Below are 25059 nucleotides of genomic sequence, written 5' to 3'. Positions count from 1 at the left end.
TCTATCGACACTAGAGACGCACCTGAGTCGTAGGCGTAGGCTGCACTGCACTGTGCACAGTCGCTCCACGTCCGGACACAACGTCGGACTCCCGCTACGCGCTGCTCGTCCTGGACACATCTGATAAATGTACGTCTTTCAGCGTAAATGTATTTAAGTGTTTCAGCGTATTTAAGCGATGGATGACCCTTTTAAACATCATGTGTACTTCGAGTGTCCCAGCCTGGACGAAGAGCAAAAGAAGAAAGTAGAAACCTACTTTCTCATTCGCCGGAGGTCAGGCGGAGGGGAGTGTGGTCCGCTGAGGAAAGTGAATGATAAAGTTTATACGATCGCTTTCAAAGATGAAAAAGGTAAGAAATATCACTGGTTTGGGGGCTAATTGTCGATTGTTAATAACATTTGGCTAGATTGTAGGCTGTTTTTTCTTGTTTTTTCATGCAGGCGAAAGTGAAAGTAAACTACAAATCAGTTGGATCAGCAGGTCCTACTCGGTTATTTATTGACTGAACAATTTTGCATGAAATATACTGATTCCGGGCTGAAAGACTTTCATCCATGAGTTTTAACTTAAAATTACGCTTCCAAATGTGAATAATCAACGTGGTTTAGAAGTTGACAATTTCAGAATTTCTATTTGAATGTGAATAATTATCCTAACTGAATGCACACGAAAAATTATCACTAAAAATAATGATCAGTTGCTGCTGGAAAAACGGGATCATTGGAGCACACTTTCGATTTGGCAACTGTAGGCTCCTGCGACAGGTGCGCATCTGTGACGGGAGCGCGTCACAAACACACACACACACACACACACACACACACACACACACACACACACACACACACACACACACACATACACACACACACACACACTATCGAGATAGAAGAGATCAATAGAGGATCAATGAGTAATCTCATATAGGAGACATCAAATGTTATATCCCATGTGTACATGTACGTATGTACATAATTCCTGTTATTTAATTTTTTTTATCTTACATTTTTTTTTCTATTTTATTTATTTATCTTGTACCTGCTGTTTACTCATGTTGTGGTCTTTTTAGTCTGTATTTATCTCTCTCTCTCTTTTTTTTTGTGTGTGGTGTATGTGTGTGTGTGTGTGTGTGTGTGTGTGTGTGTGTTTTGTGAAAACCCATCTATAAAACACATTTACACATTTTTTAATTTTTATTCTTAAATTTAACTGCTGTGGTCTTTTTAGTTGTGTGTGTGTATGTGTGTGTGTGTGTGTGTGTGTGTGTGTGTGTGTGTTTTGAATGTCCAAATATCCATCTGTAAAATGCATTGGACTGCCATTTTGGATGTTTGTAAAGAAAAAATGAAAATCATCATTGAAAAAAAGTAATATTTCTTTCCTGTTTCAGATCAGCAAAGGGTCCTGCAGAAGTCTGAGCATGTGTTGGAGTTGGCGACCGGTCTTCTGGCGCTCACCATCCATGATGACCCGGGGCTTCAATCCTCTTCTCACACCACTACCTCAACATCCAGTCGATTTGTTCACCCAGACCTCAGGTCTACAGCTCCAGCACAGGTGAGACGCTGATCAGGTGTGAAAAATTCAGGCATCTCAGTAAAGATGGCACTCTGCACTTGCAGTTGAATAGAATGAAATGAAAAAAGTATAAGTTCAGTTCATTCTGTAGAATTTTACAGCCTTAATTTCATTGGTGAATATTTAAACTGGGATGGATGCAGCCTACTCCATACTTGAGACAAGCGAAGCATAGACAACCTTTAAGTCAACGTTAATGCATCTGTTTTGTTGTATAACAATAAAAAACGTTTTCACAGAGAGGCAATAAAATTGGACTAAGTACCAGATTTGAATTCAAGTCAATTCAGTTACAAAGATATTTGAAATATATCAAGATTAAGATGATGAACGTCAGACATGGCAAGATTCATTATTCAGTATTAATCACAAATTAATTAATTAATATTGATTAATTAATTAAAAAAAAAAAACTTATTTGGAAGGGATAGGTTTTTTTTAAACATTGTTATGTATTTTTTATGTTTTAAAGGGTGTTTTCATAACCACTGAAAATATTTGTAATTTACTGAAGAATGAATCAAGTTTCTGTTGCCAACAGCAGAGCCACCTGCCTATTCACGCCTCAACACTGACACCATGTGGTGTAGAACATGAACTACAGCTGGACACCTACCTCATCCGTTACCTAAAGGAGCACCCCAGAGCTGGGAAGGAACTAGATGAAGAACTTGCATCTGTGGCCAGCTCTGTGCAGCTCCACCCAGACGAGGGGAGGGTATTGGTCAAGGGCTTCATCCCAGATATGGATGAAGTTCAACAATGGAAAGCTAAGATAGAAAAAGTCTTTGAACGCATCAAAAAACGATATCTCTGCCACTTTGAGGTGGACCCACACAAAGTCAGCATTCTGCTTCGCTCCCGCAGCTCTAGTCAGGACACAGATGAAGTGAGGGTGTACAGCCAGGTCGGAGTGGCTGTGGTGGTTGGGGAGCATTCCCAGGTGCAAACCAGACTGAAGGATGTGGTGGGCTTGCATGTTACAGGCCAAGGGTCAGGTGTCAGTCAGAAGCAAACCACAACCCGTCGATTAGGTGAGGCAAAACTCCGCCTCCTCTGGCAGGACATAGAACACAGTCTGAGGCAGGACATCCCTGGAGTGAAGGTCACACAAGGAGATGCAGGTCAGCTAGTTTTGGAAGGCTCTGTGGAGGAGATTGTTAAAGCTGGAGACATTGTTTCCAAGAAGGAGAATTTGATTTTAGAGAGGATGGTTCCTCGTGTGTGCCCACATCTTTTGGCCTTCCTGAGAAAAGAGTATGGAGGTGTTGGGGTGCTAGTCAAATTTTTAGGGGTTGGCAGCAATGTGGAAATAGAGCTAAGGGACACTGAACTGCGTCTCTTCAGCCTCTGCTCTGATAAACTGGATGAAACTGAAAAGGCACTGCTGGACAAGTTCAAGGAAGAAAAAACTGATGTCCCAGACTGCTCTGCTGTGCCATCTGAGCTTAAAGAGAAGCTTGAGTCCAAGGCAAAGGAGATGAACCAAGGAAGATGTAAGGTTTGGGTAAGGTTTATCTCAGGTAGCAAGGTTTGTTTACTGGGCCACACCAAAGAGGTTGAGGAGCTGAGTGAGGTTATCATACAGTTTATTTTGGATCATTCCAGTGTAGAGGGCAGGATTAGTCTCCCTTTCTCAGAGATAGTAGACTCATTACCTGAATTAATGCAGCTTCATGGTGTAGACCACTCAGAGGTGACCTGTCATCCTGTTGCCTCATCCCCTACCCCTATGGTGGTGCTGATAGGCCCATCGAGTAGAGTTACTCAAGTAAGGAACAGTCTGGGTCCACTTCTAGATTCATTAGTTCAGAAGACAGTCACCATTGACCTGCCTGGAGCACTACCCTACTTCCAAAGTTTCCCTGGCAAAGAGAAGCTCCTAAGTGTTGGGCATTCTCAGAAGTGTCTCATACAGTTTCAGAAACCAGAGAAAATCAAAGAATCAGGTGTAGGACTTAGTCAGGGAATCACAATTGTTGACAGATACTGCCTTGATAGCGGACTCCAGGTGCTGGTGTGCCAGGGCGACATCACCGAAGAGCATGCTGATGCCCTGGTGAATGCTGCCAATGAGGATCTGAACCATGGTGGAGGTGTGGCTGCTGCACTCAGTCGTGCAGGTGGTCCTCAAGTGCAGAAGGAGAGTAGCACTTTAGTAAAGCAGGTTGGGAAAATCCGTACAGGTGAGGTGGTCGTGACCACAGGGGGGAACCTAAATTGCAAAAAACTGCTGCATGCTGTTGGGCCTGTGCAGGGGAAAGCAGGTGGACGAGAGAGGGAGTTGCTGGAAAAAGCTGTCTGGTCCGCTCTGAACTTAGCAGAGATGATGGAGTTCCAGTCCATAGCAATTCCCTGTATTAGCTCTGGCATATATGGAGTGCCTATCAGAGTGTGCACTGAGGCCATTGTGACTGCTGTTAAGCTGTTTGGAAGACAGGGGCGAGGCCTGAATAAAGTTATCCTGATAGATAACCAAGGTGAGGTGGTGAGAGCCATGCAGGAAGCGTGTAACAGGCTTCTGCAAGGGAAAAATACAGGAAACAGTACGATCAGGGTTGATAGCTTCCAGAGTGGTCCCAGTGCTGCCACCCAAGACCCAGTGAGAGGAGCTACAGCCGGATCTGCTGGTGACGGTGTCCAGGTAGAGATTGTCCAAGGACTCATTGAGATTCAGCAGGTGAGAAACAGGGTGTTGAGATGTTAATACAACTGGTCAACCATTGTTCAAACTGTAAATGTTGACATTATAGTACTTTTACACTCACAGCTCATTTAAAAGTCTTTATATAAGAATTACATTCTCTTTATTGTTTTGCAGTGAATATCACATATATTAAATTTCTCAAGGTTTACTTTAAAAAAAAAAAAAAAAATACTCAGCCGTGTCAAATCTGTGCTGATATCTTGAACTGCTGTCTCGGTTAACAAAGATGCCAAAAATGAGAAGATATGGTTGACAATATAGTTTATAAGGTGACTGAGGGATTATTTCTTTGCAGAGACTTTCATTTTGTCCTGTGGATGTCAGTGAGGTGATAGAAAGCAAAGAGTAACATAATATGTATATTGATAAGAAAGTACTAGGGTTACATGATAATATCTCTGATAAAAAATGATACAAAAAAATTTACATAATTTGAGGTAGTTTTCTTATGTTGTGCAGTGAGTATGTGCATTTATAAAAGCATTGTATTTTATGTCTGCATCTGCCAGTGGGCCATCATGAGAAGACTAGGCATAATAATATGTTAGCAGTATCGGCATCAGCAATTGACCAAAACAGTTGGAAAATATTGGCATATTGGATATTAGCACAAAATCCAGTATTGTGCATCCCTAGAAAATACTCATGGAGAGTGAAATAGTGATGAAACGAACAAAAAAGATAAAAACACTTAAGTCTTTATGTAGCTGACACAGTTTTCAGTTCTCTGGAAGTTGACAACAAGAATGACAGCTGTTATTTACAGTAATAAATAATGGCATATGGCTTTTTATGAGGGTAGGCAAATGAGCCCTGACATCTCCAACTATGCTGAAAATGTGAAGAAGTCTCCAGGAATACTGTAAAGGATGGAGGCCACACAGAAAATTGCCATAAACTTAAAAATCACTGGTAGTAAGTAATATACTGCAGATTAGACCCCTCTTTTCACACCCCAACCTGTGCTTGGTGTCTCCCCAGACGGACGCCCTGGTATCTCCTATGGTTGGCCACGATCCTCTCTCTACCCGCGTGGGACATAGTTTGCACAATGTGGTCGGACCTCAGCTGGTGACAGGATTTAATAAGGAGGCAGGAGGAGCAACACTCGCTGCTGATATCATCCCAGTGGAGGGCTTGCCTGGACTTCCATGTGGCTGTGTGTTGTTCCTCAACCTCCTTCCTTGGGATAATCGACAAGGAATAGCCATCAAGGTGAAAGAGCATGTTTTAGTGTACGACTGCTCGGCTCAGATTTCCCTTTTGTCTAAATAGATGAGGCTACTCAATACAACAATTAAGTGTATGTGTTTTCAATTCACAGACTTTCTGGCTTTCACAAAATGGATTTGCACAAGTTTTATTGTTGACAGGCCGTGTTAATGACAGTCCAAGCAACTGTAATCCATCATGATCAAATCCATCAGAGTCATAGGAACATATTTTTGATTTTTGAGTATCTATAAAATCCGTTCAGACAGCTGCATTAGGACTGCAATCGCTGCCAAATGTAAAATACTGTGCAGCTTTGTTGGCATAATGAACCAGTACACAGTTAGTTCTGGGTAAAAGGAAGTGCTTATTCTGTCTTTATTTTTTAAAGTTTAATGAATGTAGACAGCTAAAATTATTTAGCAGCTTACATAGACTTAAATATATTGATGTATTGATATTAGATCAATATTGAGCTCTAAGACTAGATATCGTTTGGGATTTGGATGTCGTAATATCTTGATATGACAAAAGTGTTGCCTTCTCCTGGTTTTAAAGGCATTACACAGAAGAAATGCATTTTTCTGAACTTATTACATTGCTTTAGCTATGACATTATTTGTCTCTACCTGTTTAGACATCATATTCACATTAGTGAGTGTTTATCAGAAATGTGATTGTGTAAATATTTTGTTTAAGTACCAGTACTCATCTCTACAATATTGTCAAAATATCAATACAAGGTTTTTCCGTCCAGAATTTTGTGATATTTGATTTTGTCCATATCACCCAGCCTTAAGTGGATGTCCATGTCAGTGTGAGTGTTTTGTCACAACTAAATTATTGTATTGGACTTCCCTCCCTCTCATAAACTAACCAGCTGGTTTTAAGTCTTCTACACTGTGTTGGACCTTGATAATCTCTGAACTTTGACCTTTTCCAGGCTCTGAGGCAAGGAATTGGCAACATCCTGGCCTTCTGTGACAACCGAGGCTTTAGTTCTGTTGCTGTTCCCGCACTTGGCACTGGAGCTGTTCTTCATTTTCCTCATGCTGTGGTGGCCAGGGCTCTGTTGGAGGAGATCCAAGCATATGAACAGAACCGGACCAGGAGAACACCATTCATGGTTCGCATCATTATTCACCCCAATGACAAAGAATCTACCAAGGTAACTGCACAATGCATATTCAGCTTTATCAAGATTCACTGATATTGAGGATAAATAAAATATCTTAAATGACATTCAAGGCTTTTGGCTCGATTTTGTGGGTGCGCATAGACTGTTGCATCCATCACTACAACAAATTGGCATTTTGGTGACCTGGAAGGATGCTTTTCCTGTTCATGTGGTATTTTCATGTTTGGGCATTGGGCTGGGCACCAGAGTGACATGTGGTGCTTTGAAATGGGAGGTGTATTTATATGAGGAATCAATTGTACTTTGAGGAGGTGGCATCTTTTTTCAAATGAGGACATGAAATTGGAAAGAAAGCCTTCATTTTGTTTTTCTGCAGGCCTTCCAGTCTGCCCAGGAGGTTGTGCATCTCAGAGGATTTGTGAACAGTGCTAACCCAGACCAAGGTGGGTGTAGATATTTCTTCACAGTTTGTTGTTTTTCAAAGCTTGATCTGATTAATCACTTGTTTCTAAGCCAACTTTAAACAGTCCCTAATTGCAAATGGTAAACCCTTGCTAAATGCATCACAAACCAAGAACTGTTTGAATAGATTATAATTCCTCTATCATTGTCCTACTATTTTCAGCTTCCTTCTACCGCCATGTCTCTTCTAGCCAAGATGAGGTTTCAGCCATGCTGGGCAGAGTCAAGCTTCAGCTGGTCTGTGGTGACATCATTCATGAGACCACTGATGTCATTGTTAATACAACTGACTTCTCTAACAACCAGTCAGGTACCCTTGCTCCATTTGCCAAGTGTTGGGATTTGATTTGATTAGATTTGATTTGATCCTGAGACAGCTGAAAATTCCAGTATTGGCTGCCATTGTTGTTGCTGTGAAGCCCCGACACTGACATGACACTGGATGATCCTAATCCTATGACACTGTTTTCCTTCTCAGGTGTTTCTAAAGCCATTCTGACTGCAGCAGGGCCCAGCATCCAGGCAGAGTTAACAAAGGGTAAGTCTCTGAAGTTGCCTCAAAGCAGATAATTGAGCGGCTGCGCAAAAGAAGTTGAGGCTTATAGAAAAAAATCTACCCTAAAACACTTCACCCCTGTTAAAAAATCAGCTACTGACAATGTATTTAGCATTTCATGTTGTAGTTTGGTCATGTATTTTTCCTATTCCTGTGGACAGCCAATCATAGAAGATGTAACGTCATGTTGAGATAATTTGAGTGCAGCTACAAGGGGGTTTGATAGCAGAAATTATTTTCATTAATCTGAAACATCAATGAGAAATTTGAGGTTTTGGTGTCCGTCTCTCTAAAGCAACCACAAGGAGTTTGTAACTGATTATGAAACAGTCTCGATTTAATATTTAATATGAATCTACATGACTTTTGTGCACAAGGCCGCCAAAATCAACACAAAATGAAAAAAAAATTAAGGTTCCTTGTAATTTTTTAAACATCTGTTTAAAAATCAACATTTTGATAAATGTTCAACAGTTACACAGGAACAAATCCTTTATAGAAGAGACAGAGATACAGAAATTCCCTTTAAAATTAAAGTCATCACAGCAGGCAGAGGGAAAGTAAGCACATGTTCTTGTATATGACAGTGGAATTTCCCTTTAATTGCTTCACTAGAAGGCATTTTGGCAGTACATATTTAAGGATATGAACCTGTAAACTCCCAATGGCCAACCAAAACCTCCAGACTACTGCTTCTTCCACTTCTTTTACATATGTATGACTCAAGTTTTGTGGGTTTTTTTTTTTTATTATTATTTTTTAATTATTTAAATTATGAATATTTGATTTTTTTTTCTGTTTGTCAGTGGGCATTCCCTCAGATTTCATGTGCACCACGGGACCTGGTGCACTGCGCTGTAAAGAAATCTTTCATGCCAGTTTTAAGCGTGAGGCCCAGAGGATTCGCAGGATTTGTGCAAAGATATTGAAGGACTGTGAGAGCAAAGGCTACCACTCAGCAGCGTTCCCAGCCATCAATACTGGTTTGTACTCTGTGTTTTTGTATGACGCAAAGCTTTTGCTGATGTATTGTTTGCGATGGCACTTGATATAAAAATCAACAAAACTTTAATCACAGAAAAAAAAAAAAAAAAAACTTATGCCATGGCATTTCAACTTGCAGATTTAACAGCAATTTAACTTTAACTAACTCAAGAAATGGTGACTTTATCTGCTTCTAGACAGGCTGTTTTTACTTTTAAAATGCAGGTGTAGCCCTGGTAGTTAAAGACGTTTTTAGTTTAGCATACTATATCTGAAAGAACTCCTTTAAGTCCATTACAGTAAACCATTGTAAATACACAACTTTGCATTAGAAGCCAATAAGTACAGCCAAGATTGTTTCATTTGATTCCTCCCATATTTAGTTTACAGTATGAGAGGTTTCACTGAGCTTGAGAGAATATACCTTGTTGAGGGTCACATAATGACTAAACTACTAAACACTTGTATCGCAATGTACAGTAAGTGGCATCAGCCCCTGTGTGTACTCATAACCTCCTTTACACCCCAGGTGCGGCTGGTATGGACTTTGATTCGGCGAGTAAAGCCATGCTGGATGGTATGGCATCGGCTGTTAGGGACTTGAATCCAAATGTCCTGTCACTCATCCGCATTGTCATCCTGCAGCGGCCTGTCTTCCTGGCTTTCAGGTCTGAAAATAATGTCAATCTCCATCTGCAGACACACACACACACACACACACACACAGACAGTGAATGGCAATATAAACTCTAAGTGAAGTCAGTATTTAATTGGAAACCCAGTTCACGTGCACATCAGAGTGAATGCATCTTGTTATAGCTGTCATATCTTCATATTTTTATCATCATCATCCAGTCATTGTAACCTATTGTAAACTATTGTAACCATAGTAACAACAGCCTCTTAGGTATCATGGACTTTCTTACAACAGTAAACAATGCTGGTGTGCTATCTGAAAAGTTTTCTTCAAAGTAGCACACACATGAAAAAAAAAAAAAACTGAGAAAATTATTAATGAGGTCCTTAGTTATCTCCAGAATTAGTATTTCATCTTGTTCTTTTTGGACTTGTGGACACTGTCACTTTGTAGAAACAACTGTGGTATGTTTTGTAGATCAGTACTGGAGAACCGCTTTGGACTAATCGCCCCCCGCCTCACCCTGAGAGGTATGTCTTAGCTTGTAAGCCTTCAGAATTGTGCTTTCCACAACTTTTGATATTTCGCTGTGTGTTTTGGGTGAAGAGATCCCAAAACAGCTGAGCTGAAAACTCAAATTATTCCTTTACATAGTTTTTATTGACAGAGCATGCATATGTACTATCAACTGTTTTTACTTAGTGTAGATCGGCCATTTTTAGAATCATTTTGCTACTATCACCTATGCCATAACATGAGGTTTCCCAATCAGTGAGCCTTGAGCACACCCAGAGGTTCATCGACCAAACATCATGAAAAGACCAATGGTTCTCAGTGGCTTGTGGCAAAAAAAAAAAAAAAAAAAATCACTTTTTGCCACATGTCAATTTCAACATTTATGAGTACATATAAGAGCAATAATAATATTATTATCACTGTGTCAATTCAATGTCACAACACACGGCTAGCTAAGTTTCAAATATACTCAGATCTACAGGGCAAAATGGAGCATTTTCTCAAAGGAAAAACAAATAATAAATGGGCTAGTATTCCTTATTAAACTTCTGAATTTGTCTGCAGATAAAATCCAGATATGAAGTATGGATTTGTCAGGGCAGGTGATGGTGTTGCTCATTAGTATCATACTGGCATGGTGTATAAGCTATACTAAATGAACAAAATATCTCTTGTATAGCTAAATTGTGTGGTCTTTGTTTCATTTTGTTTCATTAACCTTTAAGAACATGGCTTGGTGTGTGTGTTGTCGCTGGCATTTCCTCATAAAAGAGAAAATATTTCAAGAAATTGATCCTGTGGGCCTTGACTCATTTCTGAGAGAGGGAAGTGGGCTTTGAAATGGTAAAGGTTGAGAAACCTTGGCATAGAACATGATCATTCTAGTTTCATCATCCCAGTATAATGTTTATGTATGTTTAAACATTTTTTGAATGTGTTCAGTCATGGATCACCTCCACTATTGCATTGTTTCCCTTTTTTTGATTAGAGAAAGCCAAGCAAGTTCTGAGGAAGTTTCAGGAACGTGCTTTCAGCCATGCCCAAGCTCCTCCAACCCCACATGGTTCAACTTTTGACTCCTGGAAGCCTCCACCAGCTGTGCTGTGTGTCACAGGTTGTAGTTCTGAGGCAATTACAGCTGTCCAGGCAGATTTGGTGGCTGTGCTGCAGCAGCAGCTGACAGAGAGAGAGGTGGATTGGCAGGAGTTTTCCAGGCTTAATGACATGGAGCTTGAGGCAGTGCGGGCCAAAGCCAGAATCCGAAGTGTGCGCACAGAAGTGAGGAGAGGTCAAAGTGAGGAAAGTGGAGATCTGACCAAAGCCTGGGCTGGGAATAGACAAGAGTCAGGATCAGGAGGAAAGGTCTATGTGCTGAAAGGCCTGAAGGAGGACGTTTTAAGTGTCGGTGAGCTGGTAGACCGCGCTCTCAAAAGAGTCCTTCATGCTGACCTCCAGGAAAAAAAGGAGGCTATGGCGGCCCTTTGTGTCCAGTGGTCGATGCTGGACCAGCATGGAGTCTGGCAGGAGCTGAGTCTGAATGCCAACTACCTCTTGGAGGAGACTCACCTGGCCAAAAAGGTGTGTGTGGATGTAGAGGAGCCAGTGGGGATAAAAGTGAGAGTGAACCTTACGACAATGGAAGCCACTGACTGGCGGACAGGCCTTACCTACAAAGTGAAAAGGAATGAGACTGCAAGTATGGCACTTTTATTTGTTTTTCCACCTCTGAGGCAGACTTAAATCCAAATCTTGTGAATTTGTTAGTAAATTGCATAGAAATTTTCCAATTCCACCTAGTTAATTTTTCTCTCCTATGCTGTACATTAAGAGGCATGCATACAAGTACTGTAGTTTGTGATTTTTATTTGTAAATTGCATAGGATTTTCAAATGACTTTCAGTTTTCTTTTATATCAATGATTTTGTTAAAACAAAAGCATCAATTGATGCTATTACTGTCTTCTGATTTAGCTTTAGAGTTACCACAGCACTGGGAACCGATGGCAGAGGAAACCTTTAAAAGAGTTGAGCTGCGTCCTGACTCACAGGAGTACCAGGAAGTAGCAATGGGTTTTCAGAAAACAGCCAAGCAGTACAACATTCACAAAGTGAGTGATGCAAACACACACCCCCACACACACATACACACATCCACTCATCCACACACAGGAAAAAAGAAGCAGACAACAGGCAACAGAGAAAGAGAGAGAGAGAGAGGAAGTTGTCCTGTATCTCATGGTGCAAACATTAAAAATGGAAGTTACTTGCAAGATTTTTCTTCCCCCGATCCCAGATTGAGCGTGTGCAGAACTACTCCCTGTGGCTGGCCTATGCATTGTGCCGGCAGCGTATACTGACGAAGAACGGCTCGGCAGACCTTGGTGAGAAGATGCTGTACCACGGCACAGCAGCAGAATCATGCACCATCATTGAGAAGAGCAAATTTGACCGGAACTTCGCAGGAGAGCATGGTGAAGTCTAGTGATAATCTTAAAATATACGTTAAAGTTGCTCTAGGTGAGATTTTGATATAAATATAGACCCATCTTATCTGCCTACAACAGCGGTTCCCGGCTGGTCAAATGTCACACTAAAGTCACCCTCCATATACAGGCTAACTTAAAAACCATTCAGTTTGATTTCACAACATGCAAAGTGCAGTAATCCTCATTTAATGTACTGATACCACAATACTGTTATCACCTCTGGACATCCAGTGGTTCAGTTCCTATTGGTGGCATTTTGTGTTAGCTTAGCATAAAGATTTAAAGTCTATGGGAGTCATTAGCCTAGCTCTGCCAAAGTGAAAAAAATAAACATTACCACGTGCTCTGAAGCTTAAAGTGGAGATACCCAACTTGTCGGGTCCCATCAGGTCCCAACAGGTTGGGCCGGATTTGGAGATTATGTTCAGGTTCAGGTCAGGTTCGATCACAGCAGCATTATTTCAGTGAAAAATGATGGACCTACTGTCTGTTCTGGGCAACTTCCTATGTAGCGCTTGAGTTTGCGTGGTGATGCTGAAGGCAACACGTAGGCATATTTCAGGCAGAAAATGTAATCTAGCGATGAATGACATGCAAAATCTCAGGCTCGGGTTGGGTTTGGACAAGAATATGCAGCCTGATCTGCACTCTATTGGTAAATGCTACACCTTAAAGTCAGTAGTCCTATATTTGAATTTTTGAGTAGATTTTTTTTCCACCAGCAGCTTGCATCTTAGCTAAAGGAGTGTATAGCCAAACATATTCCTGCCTGACACTGACCTCGCCACAAGACCAAATGTGTCGCTCTTACCTTTAAGCCTACCTGCAATGCTCATGTGAATAAGAAAAAGATGATTTTTGAAGAAACCAGTCTTAAATATGTCAAAGTGTATCTTGAAAATGTTTTAAAAAGCATTAAATTTAACTGCCTCATACCTGAAGACACCTTGGTCTTAGTTTGGGGCTTTTAAGGGATCTTTCAAAAATCAAGCTGCCGTCTTTCGTTTGAAATTTCTGCTGTGCCTCTTCTCTAATTCTGCCACAGGAGCAGTATATGGACGGGGAGTTTACTTCGCCGTGGAAGCCCAGTATTCAGCCCGTGGTTATTCTCCCCGTGACAGCTCAGGCCTGAAACGGCTATACAGGGCTCGAGTCCTCACTGGCCGCTACACCGTTGGTAATTTGTCCATGAAAGCCCCGCCGCCACGCTCTGCCACTGACCCCACTGACTGCTTTGACAGCCTGGTGGACAACCAGCAGCAGCCCTCCATGTTTGTCATCTTCCACGATGATCAGGCCTACCCGGAATACCGCATCACCTTTAGCTAAGGGCAGAATGGACAAAACTACCTTTTTGGTTTTATACACCTTGTTTTCCTCATTTTTTTTCTGACTTACAGTATTCTTATGCTGAAATTATATTTGTCAGGTGCAGTAGACAGTAAAATGACTCGTTAGCTACAGTATTGTATGTAACCGTACTAAATTATCACACAGCTCTCATTTAGAAAAAGTGTTTCTGTGAGGGTTCTGGCATTGCAATTTAAGTCTATTAATCATAAATTTTACCTTTTTTTTTTTTTTTTTTTTTTTAAAGTTCATATTTCATATGTCAATCTGAACTTTAAGGCTATGATTCCCTAGCAACCTTTTTAAGCAATGTTGGACAGGGAAGCTTGTGAAAATGTATAGTTTATTCAACATTATTTTTTCATCCTACAGCCCACCATTAGTTTTATCCTGTTTCTCACTCCAATTTCTCCCAAATAGACCGTACTCTGCTTAAAAATTGTGCAGGGGCTTACTTTACATTTTAAACATTTAGGTCAAGTACTTTCCAGAGAAAATTACATGAGTGCAACAGTAGAATAAGCCTTACACTGAAATTAAATTTGATAAAATATTTCTTTGACCGTTGTGCATGACAGAGAAATCCAACATCAAGAAATCCTAGACATGAGAATAAGTGTGACACATTTTATGTTTTATTTGCCTTTTTTTTGCTTAAGGATGAGCATATTTGAGCAAGCAGGGGAGGGAGATACACAATAATTATTCAGTTATCAATTATCAGTCATTACATATTAGTTCTCATTTTTATTATTATTTTAGCTATTTTACTCTTTCAGTAGTTCAAAGTATGTAGTATCAACTATTAGTGCTCGTGTAAAAGTAGATTTAAGATAAGCTGTGCATTAAAAAAATATGAAATGGTTTTAAATTAAGGCTGCCTCCAGTGACCTCATGACCTCAGGCATTTTGAAAAGTCATCCTGAAACACTTTATCTCAGAAAGTGATGCATCATTATCATCAGCAGTGACCGTGACTCTCACATGTGCAGCAAGTTAATCAGGGCCTGGACTGGACTGTCTGGATAAATACTTGTTCCTGTTTTACCACCTAAACCAAAGATTTACTCGCAAGGCCTCTTTGAAATCACAATGTTTACTTCCACCATGTTTTCTGGAAAAAAATCAGCAGATCTCAACACTGAAACTTCACTGGGTTTCAAGTACACAAAGCTTATTTGTCTGAGCAACATGTTTGAAATAACTCCACAACCTGCCTGAGGTCATGGGATTGTGGTAGACTGTCTTCGAAGTTATCATGTGCAATGTTTTGACACTAGAGGGAGTAGTGTTCATAACAATGAAGTGCCTCAAAAAAGTGCTTCCTGTGGCAATGAAGTTATGTGAGGTGACATGACGACATTGCTGCTATTCTGAGCAACATCATTTGCAATGTTTATATTAAATTAGAGAATAGAGACTACAACATCACAAATGAAATATCCACCACAAAAAGTTATTATAATCTCTTAGTTATATCTGTCTTATATCTGTGTATTATGTCTAATAACAACAAAGGTAGTAAAAATAGACTTGGAAATGTTGGTCTTGCATTCATGTAAAGTGCACTTACCTGTATGCGAGGCTTAAGAATCCTCTTAAGCCTTGAAATGAAGGTATGCTTGTTCTTTGTGTGGTGTTTTTTTTTTTTTTTCTTCTTCAAAATCACAGAATTTTGGGTGGAAACTTCAAATAATCAATAAAGTAAACCTCAAAACAAACATCTTCTCTTGCTGAATGTGATAAAGTTCAGGCCAAGAAACTGAATCCCTCTGACCTACTGTGGAGACTATAAATAGCAAGTTTTTATATCTGAGGCAAGTCAGAGAAGGCGAGTCAGAGAGATTTTGAGGGTGAGGAACAAAGAGTTGGTGCAGCAGAAAATGTAAATTCAAGGAAAATTAGACAAATGGATCATGCTGACAAGATGTGTTAAGTTTTGTTGGATGTCATCAGAAATTGTCTCGACCTCAGAAAAACAGAAATCTGAAGGGAAAGCCAAAACCGTCAACAGCCATGGAGTTTACGAGGCGTTACATGCCAATGGAATGGGAAGAGCGGTGGAAGAAAGAGAAAGAGAGAAGGAGAAGAGTGGTTGAAGAAGGAGGAGAAGGAATTGAGCGGGATAACCGTGAGTTGAGGAGGATCGTGGCCTACAATGACACGAGAATGGGGCTAGTAAGTGGGAGCAATGAGCAAGAGGGGTCAGAGGTCAACATGAGGTATGCCAGTGTAACTAGTCAAGAGGGAAGTGGAGAGAATAACAGAGTGGCTGCATCTGGAGATAGTGTCGAAGTGGATGAAGTCCACACATGCAGCAGAAACAACTATCCAAAAGAGGTTCTCCAGGTTTTGAAGGAGTTCAGGGATTCGTCTCTCCTCACTGACCTGACTCTGAGCACTGAGGATGGGAAGACATTCAGTGTGCACTCTCCTGTCCTGGCCGCTGTCAGCTCCCTTATCCAGGAGAGACTGAAGGAAAGGCACTGGGAAAGACAAGATGAGGAAATCAGCATGGAAGCCCATGAGTGGTCAATGTTCCTGGGCCCTGAGGTGGATCATGTGGGGCTACAGGCAGTTCTGGAGTTTGCCTACACCGGAGCCATATTAGCTTTGAACATGGACACTGTGGCTCAGATAAAGGCTGCAGCTCAAACCCTGGGAGTCCTCAGAGTGCTGGATCTCTGCAATGAAGAGGAGACGATGAGGGAGGGTGGAAATCCAAAGAAACAAAAGAAAAAGATCTCTGCTGCAGAGCAGGTGAAGGTCACTCTGCAGTCCATCAGACAGCTCTGGGCAGAGAGAGTGGGCTGTGATGTTATTTTGGATGTGGATGGGGAATTATTCCATGGTTAGTTAGCACTGTGTCTAGAGAAATGTATTGTTAATTCTACAAATTCTGCATTTTACAAATGAAATTTCAATAAGGAGAGATCAAATTAGCAAAGGCAACTTTTATTAAGAATAAACAGTAGTTTGGCAATCCATTATAATCAAAAGCACCTATATAGAGAGAATGAGGAGGATTTATGGATAAGCTGGGTCTGTATTGACCAGGATTGAGTCTAGGTGCTAAAGATGTGACTGCAGATGACAGATTCATTTTGAAGATGGAGGGGATTGGGAGGGGGCTCGTCCTCCAAAGACAGAGTGATAGAAATCAGCTGAAACTAAACACAGTATCCACACTTACCATTACCCTCACATTTTGTGTGAATGAGAGGTTGAGCTTGCATGGGAAAGCTGAACCGATGCCTGTGCATAACAATTTAAAAGGAAAGTAGTAGAGAAATGATCTGCCTTATTGAACTTTTATAGAAGCATCCACAGCTTTTTTTCAGGACCCATTAGATGGTCAAAGTTCTGCTTGGTCCCATCATTATATGTTGTATAACAAAATTATTCAAACATTACTAGAAGATTAATTAGTAGCTCAACATTTCATGAAATTTAACATTAACCTATTCTTTTCTGTCTCCAGTCCACAGGGTTATCCTGGCCGCCAGCAGTGACTACTTCCGGGGAATGTTCACTTGTGGGATGAGGGAATCCCATCAGCCTTGTGTGACCCTCCCCTTCCTGCCGGCCTCTGAGTTACAGGTTCTGATTGGCTGCTCCTACAGTGGGACCCTCTCCCTCAGTTGGGAATGTGTCTTTGAGATCACCTGCACTGCCCTCCAGCTCCAGTTCCAGCCCGCCCTCTCACTTTGCCTTGACTTCATGCGATGGGAAATGAACACAAACTCCTGCCTGGATGTGGCATCTTTCGCTGAGGCCTATGGGATGTCAGAGCTCCTTGAAGAAGCCAATGACTTTGTCCTGAGAAACTTCTGGGACGTGTCGTCCACGGCTAAGTTTCAGGACCTACCGGCTGAGAAGCTTCTGGACTTTGTCTGCTGTGACGGTCTGTGTGTGCCCTCTGAGTTGGCTGTATTTCGTGCTGTGGTCTCCTGGGTGGGGGCTGATCCCGAGGAGAGGCTCAGCCAGGCCAACTCCCTGATGAAGGGAGTCCGCTTTCCCCTCATGACCTTTCGAGAGTTCAGGGAGGTCAGGGCCATCAACCTGCGCATGGAGTGCACTGGAAGCAAAGAGATTGAACTCTATGGCTCAGCGCTGAAGGAATTTGGCTTCAGCCTACCAAAGACTGAGGATCAGTGTCGCATCAGGCATCCCAAAGAGGCCCTGGTTCTGGTCGGTGGAGACCAGCTGAACCCAGACATGGGTCAGCGTGTACCCAGCAGGGAACTATGGTTTGCTAACTCTCTGCGCAGTGGAACAGGTCTGGTGAAGGAGATGGAGTGGAGGAGGCTGGCAGAGATACCAGACAAGCCAAAGTTCAGACATGGAGTCGGTGTTTTGGATGGGAGGCTGTATGTGGTTGGGGGATGTGACTTTTACGCCAAGGATGACACAATGAAATCTGCCTACAGGTAAAAAGACTGTGTGTATATAAATAATCCAATTTTTCTACTTCTGATGAAGCTGATTACTCCAACCACACAGTTTAATTTCTCTTTCCTTCTTTCTCCTTTATATGTTAGATATGACCCCAAGCGTGGCTGCTGGAAGAGGCTGGCTGACATGCAGGAGTTTAGAAGTAACTTCCCATTGGTGGCACGAGGGGATCGGCTTTACGCCATTGGAGGTGACAAAGAGCTCAATACCAATGTAGACAGTGTGGAGGAATACAACCCTGACTCTGACTCCTGGGGGTAAGATGGGAAATAACAGTAGAGCTACAATAGCTGACACTGCACAGGCATCTCAGATGAAAAAAAAAAAAAAAAAAAGATATTTAAGAGTGAGAACTGATAGAAACTGATTAATCTGGGAAAATGTGTCATAAGCAGCAACACTGATATGCATGGAATACGTCATACTGAAATGATGAAGATTTAATTTACATCACCATCTCTCTTCCAATATCAAATCTTCCTGAGAATTTTTATTTGTGTTCACCAGACCTAAGTGCCTGCTGTGTGCATCAACATTTTCAGACAGCATATTAGATGCACTTTGGAGACACTGAGAACGACCACCTGGGGTTCATTCAAAAGTTTCACATTGAAAGAACACATTGAAAGAAAACTGAAGATGCATCTACTAGCACTGGACAATGTGGATTTAACCACGAATACATCGAAATACATCGAACAAAGACATAATATTGAGTTGAAACCAGTGGACAGGCAAATTTTGTTTTCCATTCTTAGTTAATGCAGCTTTAAGTTACCACTTAGATGAGAAGTTATTTTTGTCACTGTTAATGTGCAAAATATCCACCTTGATATTCTCTTTGGATCAAGCTCTGTCCTGGAGGGACCCCAGCAAAATACAACCACACTGACATCTAGTGGTGCTATGCTTTGTTACAACTGATGCATATTCCCTCAATTAGTCCTCATATTCCTGATTGTAAATTTTCAGTAAGTAGGTCAACCTACTTGACTTGTTACACTCTTATTAGGAAACCTGGTTAACTGTTCAGAAACAGCTGACGGACACCACTGTGGTGTATCTTTGTCGCTGGTGATGTGGTGAATTAAAAAGGCCAACTATGAACAACAGACACTGAGAATTACAAAATACATTCAGTCTGATCGACACTGATGCCACACCAACTACCTTCCATTAAATTCTCAGATTTCTGGTCTCCAAAACTTATTTTCTGGTCTGTTCTTTAATTTGGAATGAAAACTCAGAGACATGGATCATAGGTTAAAAAAATGTCCCCATTCTCATTTAGTTTTGGTAGCAATTTTTAGTTCCAAGGCCCCTTTTAAAGGGATATAAACTCTGCTTCACAAATAAGGAGGCTAGGTTGACAAGAAGATTGGAGTTAAGCTGGTTTACCAATCTTCTACTGTGCATTCCTATTTGTCACCTCTTCTTGTGCTCATTTCAGCTATGTTCAACCCCTGGACCAGCCTCTGAGTGGACAGGCTGTTGTGGTCTTAAACGGAGAGATCTTCATCTCAGGAGGGTTCAACTGCAAGTACGAATGTCTGGTTTCCATGTTCCTGTACCACCCGGAGGGAGGAACCACCTACTTGGCAGACATGACCCAAGACCGTGCCCAACACTGCATGGAGGCCCTGCATGGTCGTCTGTATGTCGCAGGCGGGGTGTGTAACTTGAGGAAGTTTTACACCGACCAACAGGCCTGTGAGGTGTATGATCCGGTGTCCGACTCCTGGAGCATGTTCACGCCGCTGCCTGTGCCCCATGTTGGTGCAGCCTCTGCTGTCCTAGAGGGAAAGGTGTACATCATGGGAGGGTACTGCCAGGAGGACTACAGCGAGTCTGGACTGGTCCACCGGTACGATGCCAGCACTCTGCGGTGGGAGAACATGGGCAAAATGCCAGGGGCTATTACTGACATACGGGCCTGTCTACTCAGTCTGCCCCAGCACCTAAGGCAATAACCGACTGCTCACTAGGAGTTTAATTGTAGTCAAGAATAAAAACACAATGTGTTGTGAATATATTAGTGAGTGTCCATCATATAGCTAGATTAACTTAACCATACTAACTACATGTAGTCATTTTTGTAACACAGTGTGTATAACAGCAGATTTTTAGTCATTGCAGAAGTTATTTTTGTGCTTTGAATCAGCATTCTTGACAAAATGTACATTAATATAGTGTCTGGTGTTCATAGACATGCTGTATCTTGTTTTTACATACTTGTAAATAAGAAAATAAAAGTTGACCTTTCAAACAACACTGAGCTCCATTTAGCTGGCCATCTGGGTGGGGAAAGAGAACAAAACACACTTTTTGTAGCTTTTAATGTCAAGAGGCCCGTACTATGCATATGTGTTTTTGGTAAATGCTGTTTAGTTTACGTGGATTTACACCTTTAGTTTATCAGTCCACTTGCTTGTATGCAACTTGGCCTATAGTACAAGGAAATGCTCTCTTACTATCAGTCAGCCTCAAGTGAAATATTTTAGATTATATCGCTTCGTTGTGCCGCCAGCCAATCTGTTTCTGACATCTGTGTTTTCCCTGGTAATAATTTCCTTACTGAAAATGTGCAGTCCACGGTTTTAAGTTCACAATCACTGTTTACAGTCTCAGATCTTTAGGTCTTTAGGTTTACCACAAACAAAACAAGACAAACCCCCTTGATTTAACCCTCATAATGCACAAGAATCCCACCTGACTGACCCTGGCCAGTCAGATGTGCAAAAGGTGACAAGACGGGCAAATTATCAAATTAGACCAGTTAGACCAAACCTCAACAAAATAAATCAAATTGCAAATCGTCTCCTGTTTGCAACACTTTTCCTTGCATTTGTGCCTGTTTATGAGGGCTTCGTTTAGGAATGCAAGGTTTTTTTTTTCTTTTTTTTCTTTTTTTATTATGGGAAGTGCTGTAGGGAAACTCAAATGGCAGCCCAGCAGGAGGGTGCAGTATATGTGCTGGAGATTGAAAGGCTGAGGCTCTGCTTCAATTGAAATTCTTATGAATGGAGGCAACGTGTTGTCTTATACAATGCAGCTCTGCAGTTACATTATTCATTTTGCAGGTCCTTCAGCTCGAGTACAGCTTGTTTCAGTGTGTTTCCATGATGGCATGCACATTCACACACATGTATTAGAACACAAACAGAACACACAAACAGACAAAAAATGTAATGATAGCTACACATGTCAGCAGAAAGAGATACGTTTAGTGTTGGCATGCTTATCATTTATAATCAAGACCTTAACTGTCGATTCATTAGAATGGGCAGAATCATTCTTGACATATTGAGCTGTCTCCATAAAAAAATCTTTCTTTTTTTTTCTTTTTTTTGCCCTTTCTGCTTGTAATCCTGTTGTAGACAGCTGGAGAAAAGAAAGAAAGCGATGATCACCTCAACCAAAGAATCAATCTTACTTTTATTTGTGTGTTACTGCAGTAACCAAGTGATTTTCATTTAACTAAGTGATCCAATAAACCTAACCCTAACACATCATACAAAGAAATTATCCTTTACATTGTCATTACACCTCCAAGTTCACACGGCATGCATCTAGATATATATAAGGAAACCATGTCCTGATTAAGGAACAAACAAAACTCCAGGAATCATAAAAGATGCGAAACCATCCATAGTAAATATTAATGGGCAGTGAAAAACACAGATAGGAAAAACACTGTCATGAAAAGTGTGTCATGGGTTAGAATGATATTGAATCCTGACAGTATAGTGTTTAATAAATGGAATCAGAGGATAATACACACATTTTAGGCTGTGACTCAATTATTTAATCTACAAAAAAGAGGAAACAAAAAAATCAGACTCAGAATGGTAAGTAATCTTCATCCCAAACATCTATTACAGTGGGAAGATGAGGAACCCGCTGAACACACTGGTGTGTACTTTGCCACCTCGCCACAAGATGATACTGACACGGTCTCCAACATTCAGAGAGAGAACCACTGTGTTACTGGTGGTGTCGCTGGTGTCCGGCCCCTTGAATTCCCAGGTGCTCACTTGGCAACGGCCATTCTTCGTCAGTATGGCACCTGACGTGTGGCTGTTGTAGCCAAACGTCATGAAGGAAAAGTGGTAAACCCCTCTCACTGGGGCGGTGAAGATGCCTGTGAAGGAGGAAAACAGACACTGTGTCATTTTTTTTTTTTCTTAATTTCTTCAGAGGTTATTACAGTTAACTAAAACTAAACACTAAAACTAGGTGTGAAAAAACATTTTAGTTCACAGAAATAAAAATAGAAACTGCACTTTAGAAACAAACAAACTGAAATGATACTTTGTACAGAATATACAGAAGATATACAGATATACAGAAAACATATTTAGTTTTAGTCCTTTTCAATTTGCTCAAAATTTTCAATCTGTACCCTGACAAACACCCTCCATATTATGACAAAATAAACTAGTAAAAACTAAACTGGGCATTGGGCAGCGGGTGTGAAGCTCCCAGCCAATCACAGCGCAGCACAATGCCAGATCAATAACACAACATCCAGCAGGAAGCGATGAAAATCACAAATATGTGCCAAAAAACAAAAACTAAACTGGAACGAGCAAACCCACTGAGACTAAACTGAACTGAAAACAAAAATTAAAATCAAAACAAAATTAAAAACTAATGAAAAACTCTGGTGAACACACACACACACACACACACACACAGATGAGGTCAAGGCTACACTGCAGGTGTGCAGAATTTACCTGTGCTCGAGTTGTAAGCGTTGCCAGTGTTTGTGAAGACGCGGTTGAAGATGAGAGTTTTGCTGTAAGTCGAAGGGCTGGGTCCAGTGAACACGCCAGGAGCTTCTACTATAGATGCGGAGAATGCCACTTTATAACTGACTGGAAAAAAATAAATCAACAAATCACAAATTAGTCATTCATTTGCCCCAAACCTGTGACCTGACAGATCTGAAGTGTGACAAACAGAAAGTCGCAGACATTAAAGGTGAAACAAAGCAGCAGAAAACTTAATTTGACGTTACCTTCTCTCTCCAGCCTGTGCACTTCAGCTTGTAGCCGCTGTTGCTGATTTGTTTGGCTCCTCAGGTTGCTCTCTGCTGACCTCACTTTTGGTTTAATCTCTATTGACAGAGACAGGACCATATTTTATTTAACAAAAAAAAAAAAAAAAAAAAAAAAACTTGAACTTGAACTGTGATTTTTCCTGTAAAATTAATAGTAATATCCTATAAGTGGCTTTGCAAATATCAGTTACACTCCTGCCCACTATCTGATGCAACTTTTCGGTGCATTGTCTTTCCTCAGTCACATTAAGTGACTTTGGAATTATTATATTGTTCAACAATGTCACGCACATATTCTGTATGTTCGGCTTATATAGTGTGAAATATTTAAACCCAAGATGCTACTGTTTTATGGCTGCAGCATCACATCAAATAGAAAATATCCAGATGTCTTGAGCATCATTTTATACACATTTCTCTGTAATTCATCAGGTAATTCATTTGGAAAATGTGGGATCTCCACTAGAATTTTGAATAAAGTTCGCAGCAAGGCCAAAGCCACTCATGGGAGAAATGGAGTGGAATAAGTTGCTTAAAAAAATCATCAAAAAAGGCACAGAAATCGGTGTAATATTTGAGTTACATCTCCACTTTTACCACAACTTCTCATTTTAAACGACTCAATCTGAATGACAACAACTTTTTTCATGCGCTCCCTTGGTGTCAGTCTTTACCTGCAGTGTCTTTCTTCAGTTTACTGATGTCAGCGTTCTGTTTTTCAAGCTGTCTGTCCACAGTGCTGAATCCAGCGCTGGTTTCCCGCTTCATCTCTTCGAGCTGATTTTGCAGTTTGGTCATTAACTCATCCAACGCGCCAAACCTCGTGCTGATTTCCTGCCTTGTCGACTCAAGTTGTGCATCACTCTCATTTTGCTTCTTTTCTGCCACATCCATCCTCTCTTGCAGCTCCAGTTGTGTGGCCTTAATTTTTGCCTGCCTTCTGTCAAGATCCTCAGTGTTTTTGTAGTTCACACATGGATTTGGAGGCCTTCTTTGATTTGCCAGAGAATTGGGCACAGGGTCGCACTGCCGTTTGTAAATTAGGGTGGTCGAAGTGCATCCAGTTAAAGCAAGAAGCAGAATGATCTTCATCATCCTCAAAGGCACAGGATGTTCTCTATGAAATAGTTTCCTGCAAAATTGGTTATCAGTGTATGAGGCACTAATTCCACTGCTGCTACTAAGAGGAGGCTCCTTTTGTCTTCAACAGGATGGCCGACTACTGGCGCAGAGGGATGAGCAGGTTCTTTTTGTCTTTTCTTTTTTTTCTTTTGTTTGGTGTATGTCCTCCCACAAACAAGGAAACTAGCCTTTAGTTTGTCATTCCACTTCATGTTGCATGCAACTTGGCGTACAGTACAAGGAAATATGCTCTTACTATCAGCCAGCGTCATGTGCAAGTGAAATTTTTTTTCTTTTTCCAGACCTATGTTCCAGTACTCTTGCACACAATTGAAAATACATGCAAGAAACTGATCATTTTAACAAAAATAGTCAGTTCGACTGAACTGTGTGTTACTGCAGCACCAGAGTGATCGCCATTTAACAGGCTGATCCAATAAACCTAACCCTAACACATCAAACAAGGAAGTCATTTCACCTCCGACTCGCATGGCATAGCACAAATTATGTAGAAGGAAACAATTTTCTGATTAACACGGAACAAACAAAACTCCAGGAATCATGAAAAATGTTAGAGCAGGGCTGTTGCTGGTCATGTGGGTGCCATAATTGCTTTGTGGAGATGACACTGTTTTTTATGTGCACGCAAGGAACAGGCTGCAGATAAACTAACTGCCGCATTGGTCCGTGTCTCTGACTGGCCAAAGAGGTCATCCCTACACTTGGACATTAACAAAACAGTCTGTATGTTTTTTCCCAGAAAAAATCCTAGATTGTAATTTATCTTTTAA

At 41.1% G+C, this 25059-nt stretch overlaps 3 protein-coding genes across 5 annotated transcripts; 2 read left to right on the top strand and 1 right to left on the bottom strand.

Moving 5' to 3' along the window:
• The first annotated feature begins 85 nt into the window (after window positions 1–85).
• LOC115376350 (protein mono-ADP-ribosyltransferase PARP14-like) lies at window positions 86–23625 on the top strand. 3 transcript variants are annotated; one of them, XR_003929794.1, is made up of 16 exons: window positions 86–353; window positions 1395–1561; window positions 2124–4262; window positions 5271–5504; window positions 6445–6669; window positions 7016–7082; window positions 7265–7411; window positions 7580–7639; window positions 8464–8640; window positions 9171–9309; window positions 9756–9808; window positions 10783–11490; window positions 11765–11901; window positions 12087–12264; window positions 13325–13965; window positions 23613–23625. XR_003929794.1 is itself a non-coding variant. In XM_030075878.1 (15 exons), the coding sequence occupies exons 1-15, from the start codon at window positions 179–181 to the stop codon at window positions 13606–13608; spliced, it is 4887 nt and encodes a 1628-aa protein (XP_029931738.1). In that variant the 5' UTR covers window positions 86–178; the 3' UTR covers window positions 13609–15321. The 3 variants fall into 3 exon arrangements, 2 of the variants coding, with proteins under 2 accessions (XP_029931738.1, XP_029931737.1); XM_030075878.1 differs by lacking the exon at window positions 23613–23625 and having other exon boundaries at window positions 2127–4262; window positions 13325–15321; XM_030075877.1 differs by lacking the exon at window positions 23613–23625 and having other exon boundaries at window positions 13325–15321.
• cbln11 (cerebellin 11) lies at window positions 9269–24348 on the bottom strand. Its single transcript, XM_030075882.1, has 5 exons — window positions 23821–24348; window positions 23105–23203; window positions 22821–22961; window positions 21925–22225; window positions 9269–9280 (listed from the first exon to the last, which is right to left on the bottom strand). The coding sequence occupies exons 1-4, from the start codon at window positions 24239–24241 to the stop codon at window positions 21960–21962; spliced, it is 927 nt and encodes a 308-aa protein (XP_029931742.1). The 5' UTR covers window positions 24242–24348; the 3' UTR covers window positions 9269–9280; window positions 21925–21959.
• LOC115376353 (kelch-like protein 33) lies at window positions 15646–20054 on the top strand. Its single transcript, XM_030075881.1, has 4 exons — window positions 15646–16480; window positions 17111–18059; window positions 18171–18341; window positions 19535–20054. The coding sequence occupies exons 1-4, from the start codon at window positions 15646–15648 to the stop codon at window positions 20052–20054; spliced, it is 2475 nt and encodes an 824-aa protein (XP_029931741.1).
• Window positions 24349–25059: the final 711 nt, after the last annotated feature.

The sequence above is a fragment of the Myripristis murdjan genome, chromosome 18 (assembly GCF_902150065.1).
Source record: "Myripristis murdjan chromosome 18, fMyrMur1.1, whole genome shotgun sequence".
NCBI classification, from domain to species: domain Eukaryota; kingdom Metazoa; phylum Chordata; class Actinopteri; order Holocentriformes; family Holocentridae; genus Myripristis; species Myripristis murdjan.
Note: the sequence above shows the minus strand (reverse complement) of the source record. Positions and strands in the feature narration are given on the sequence as shown.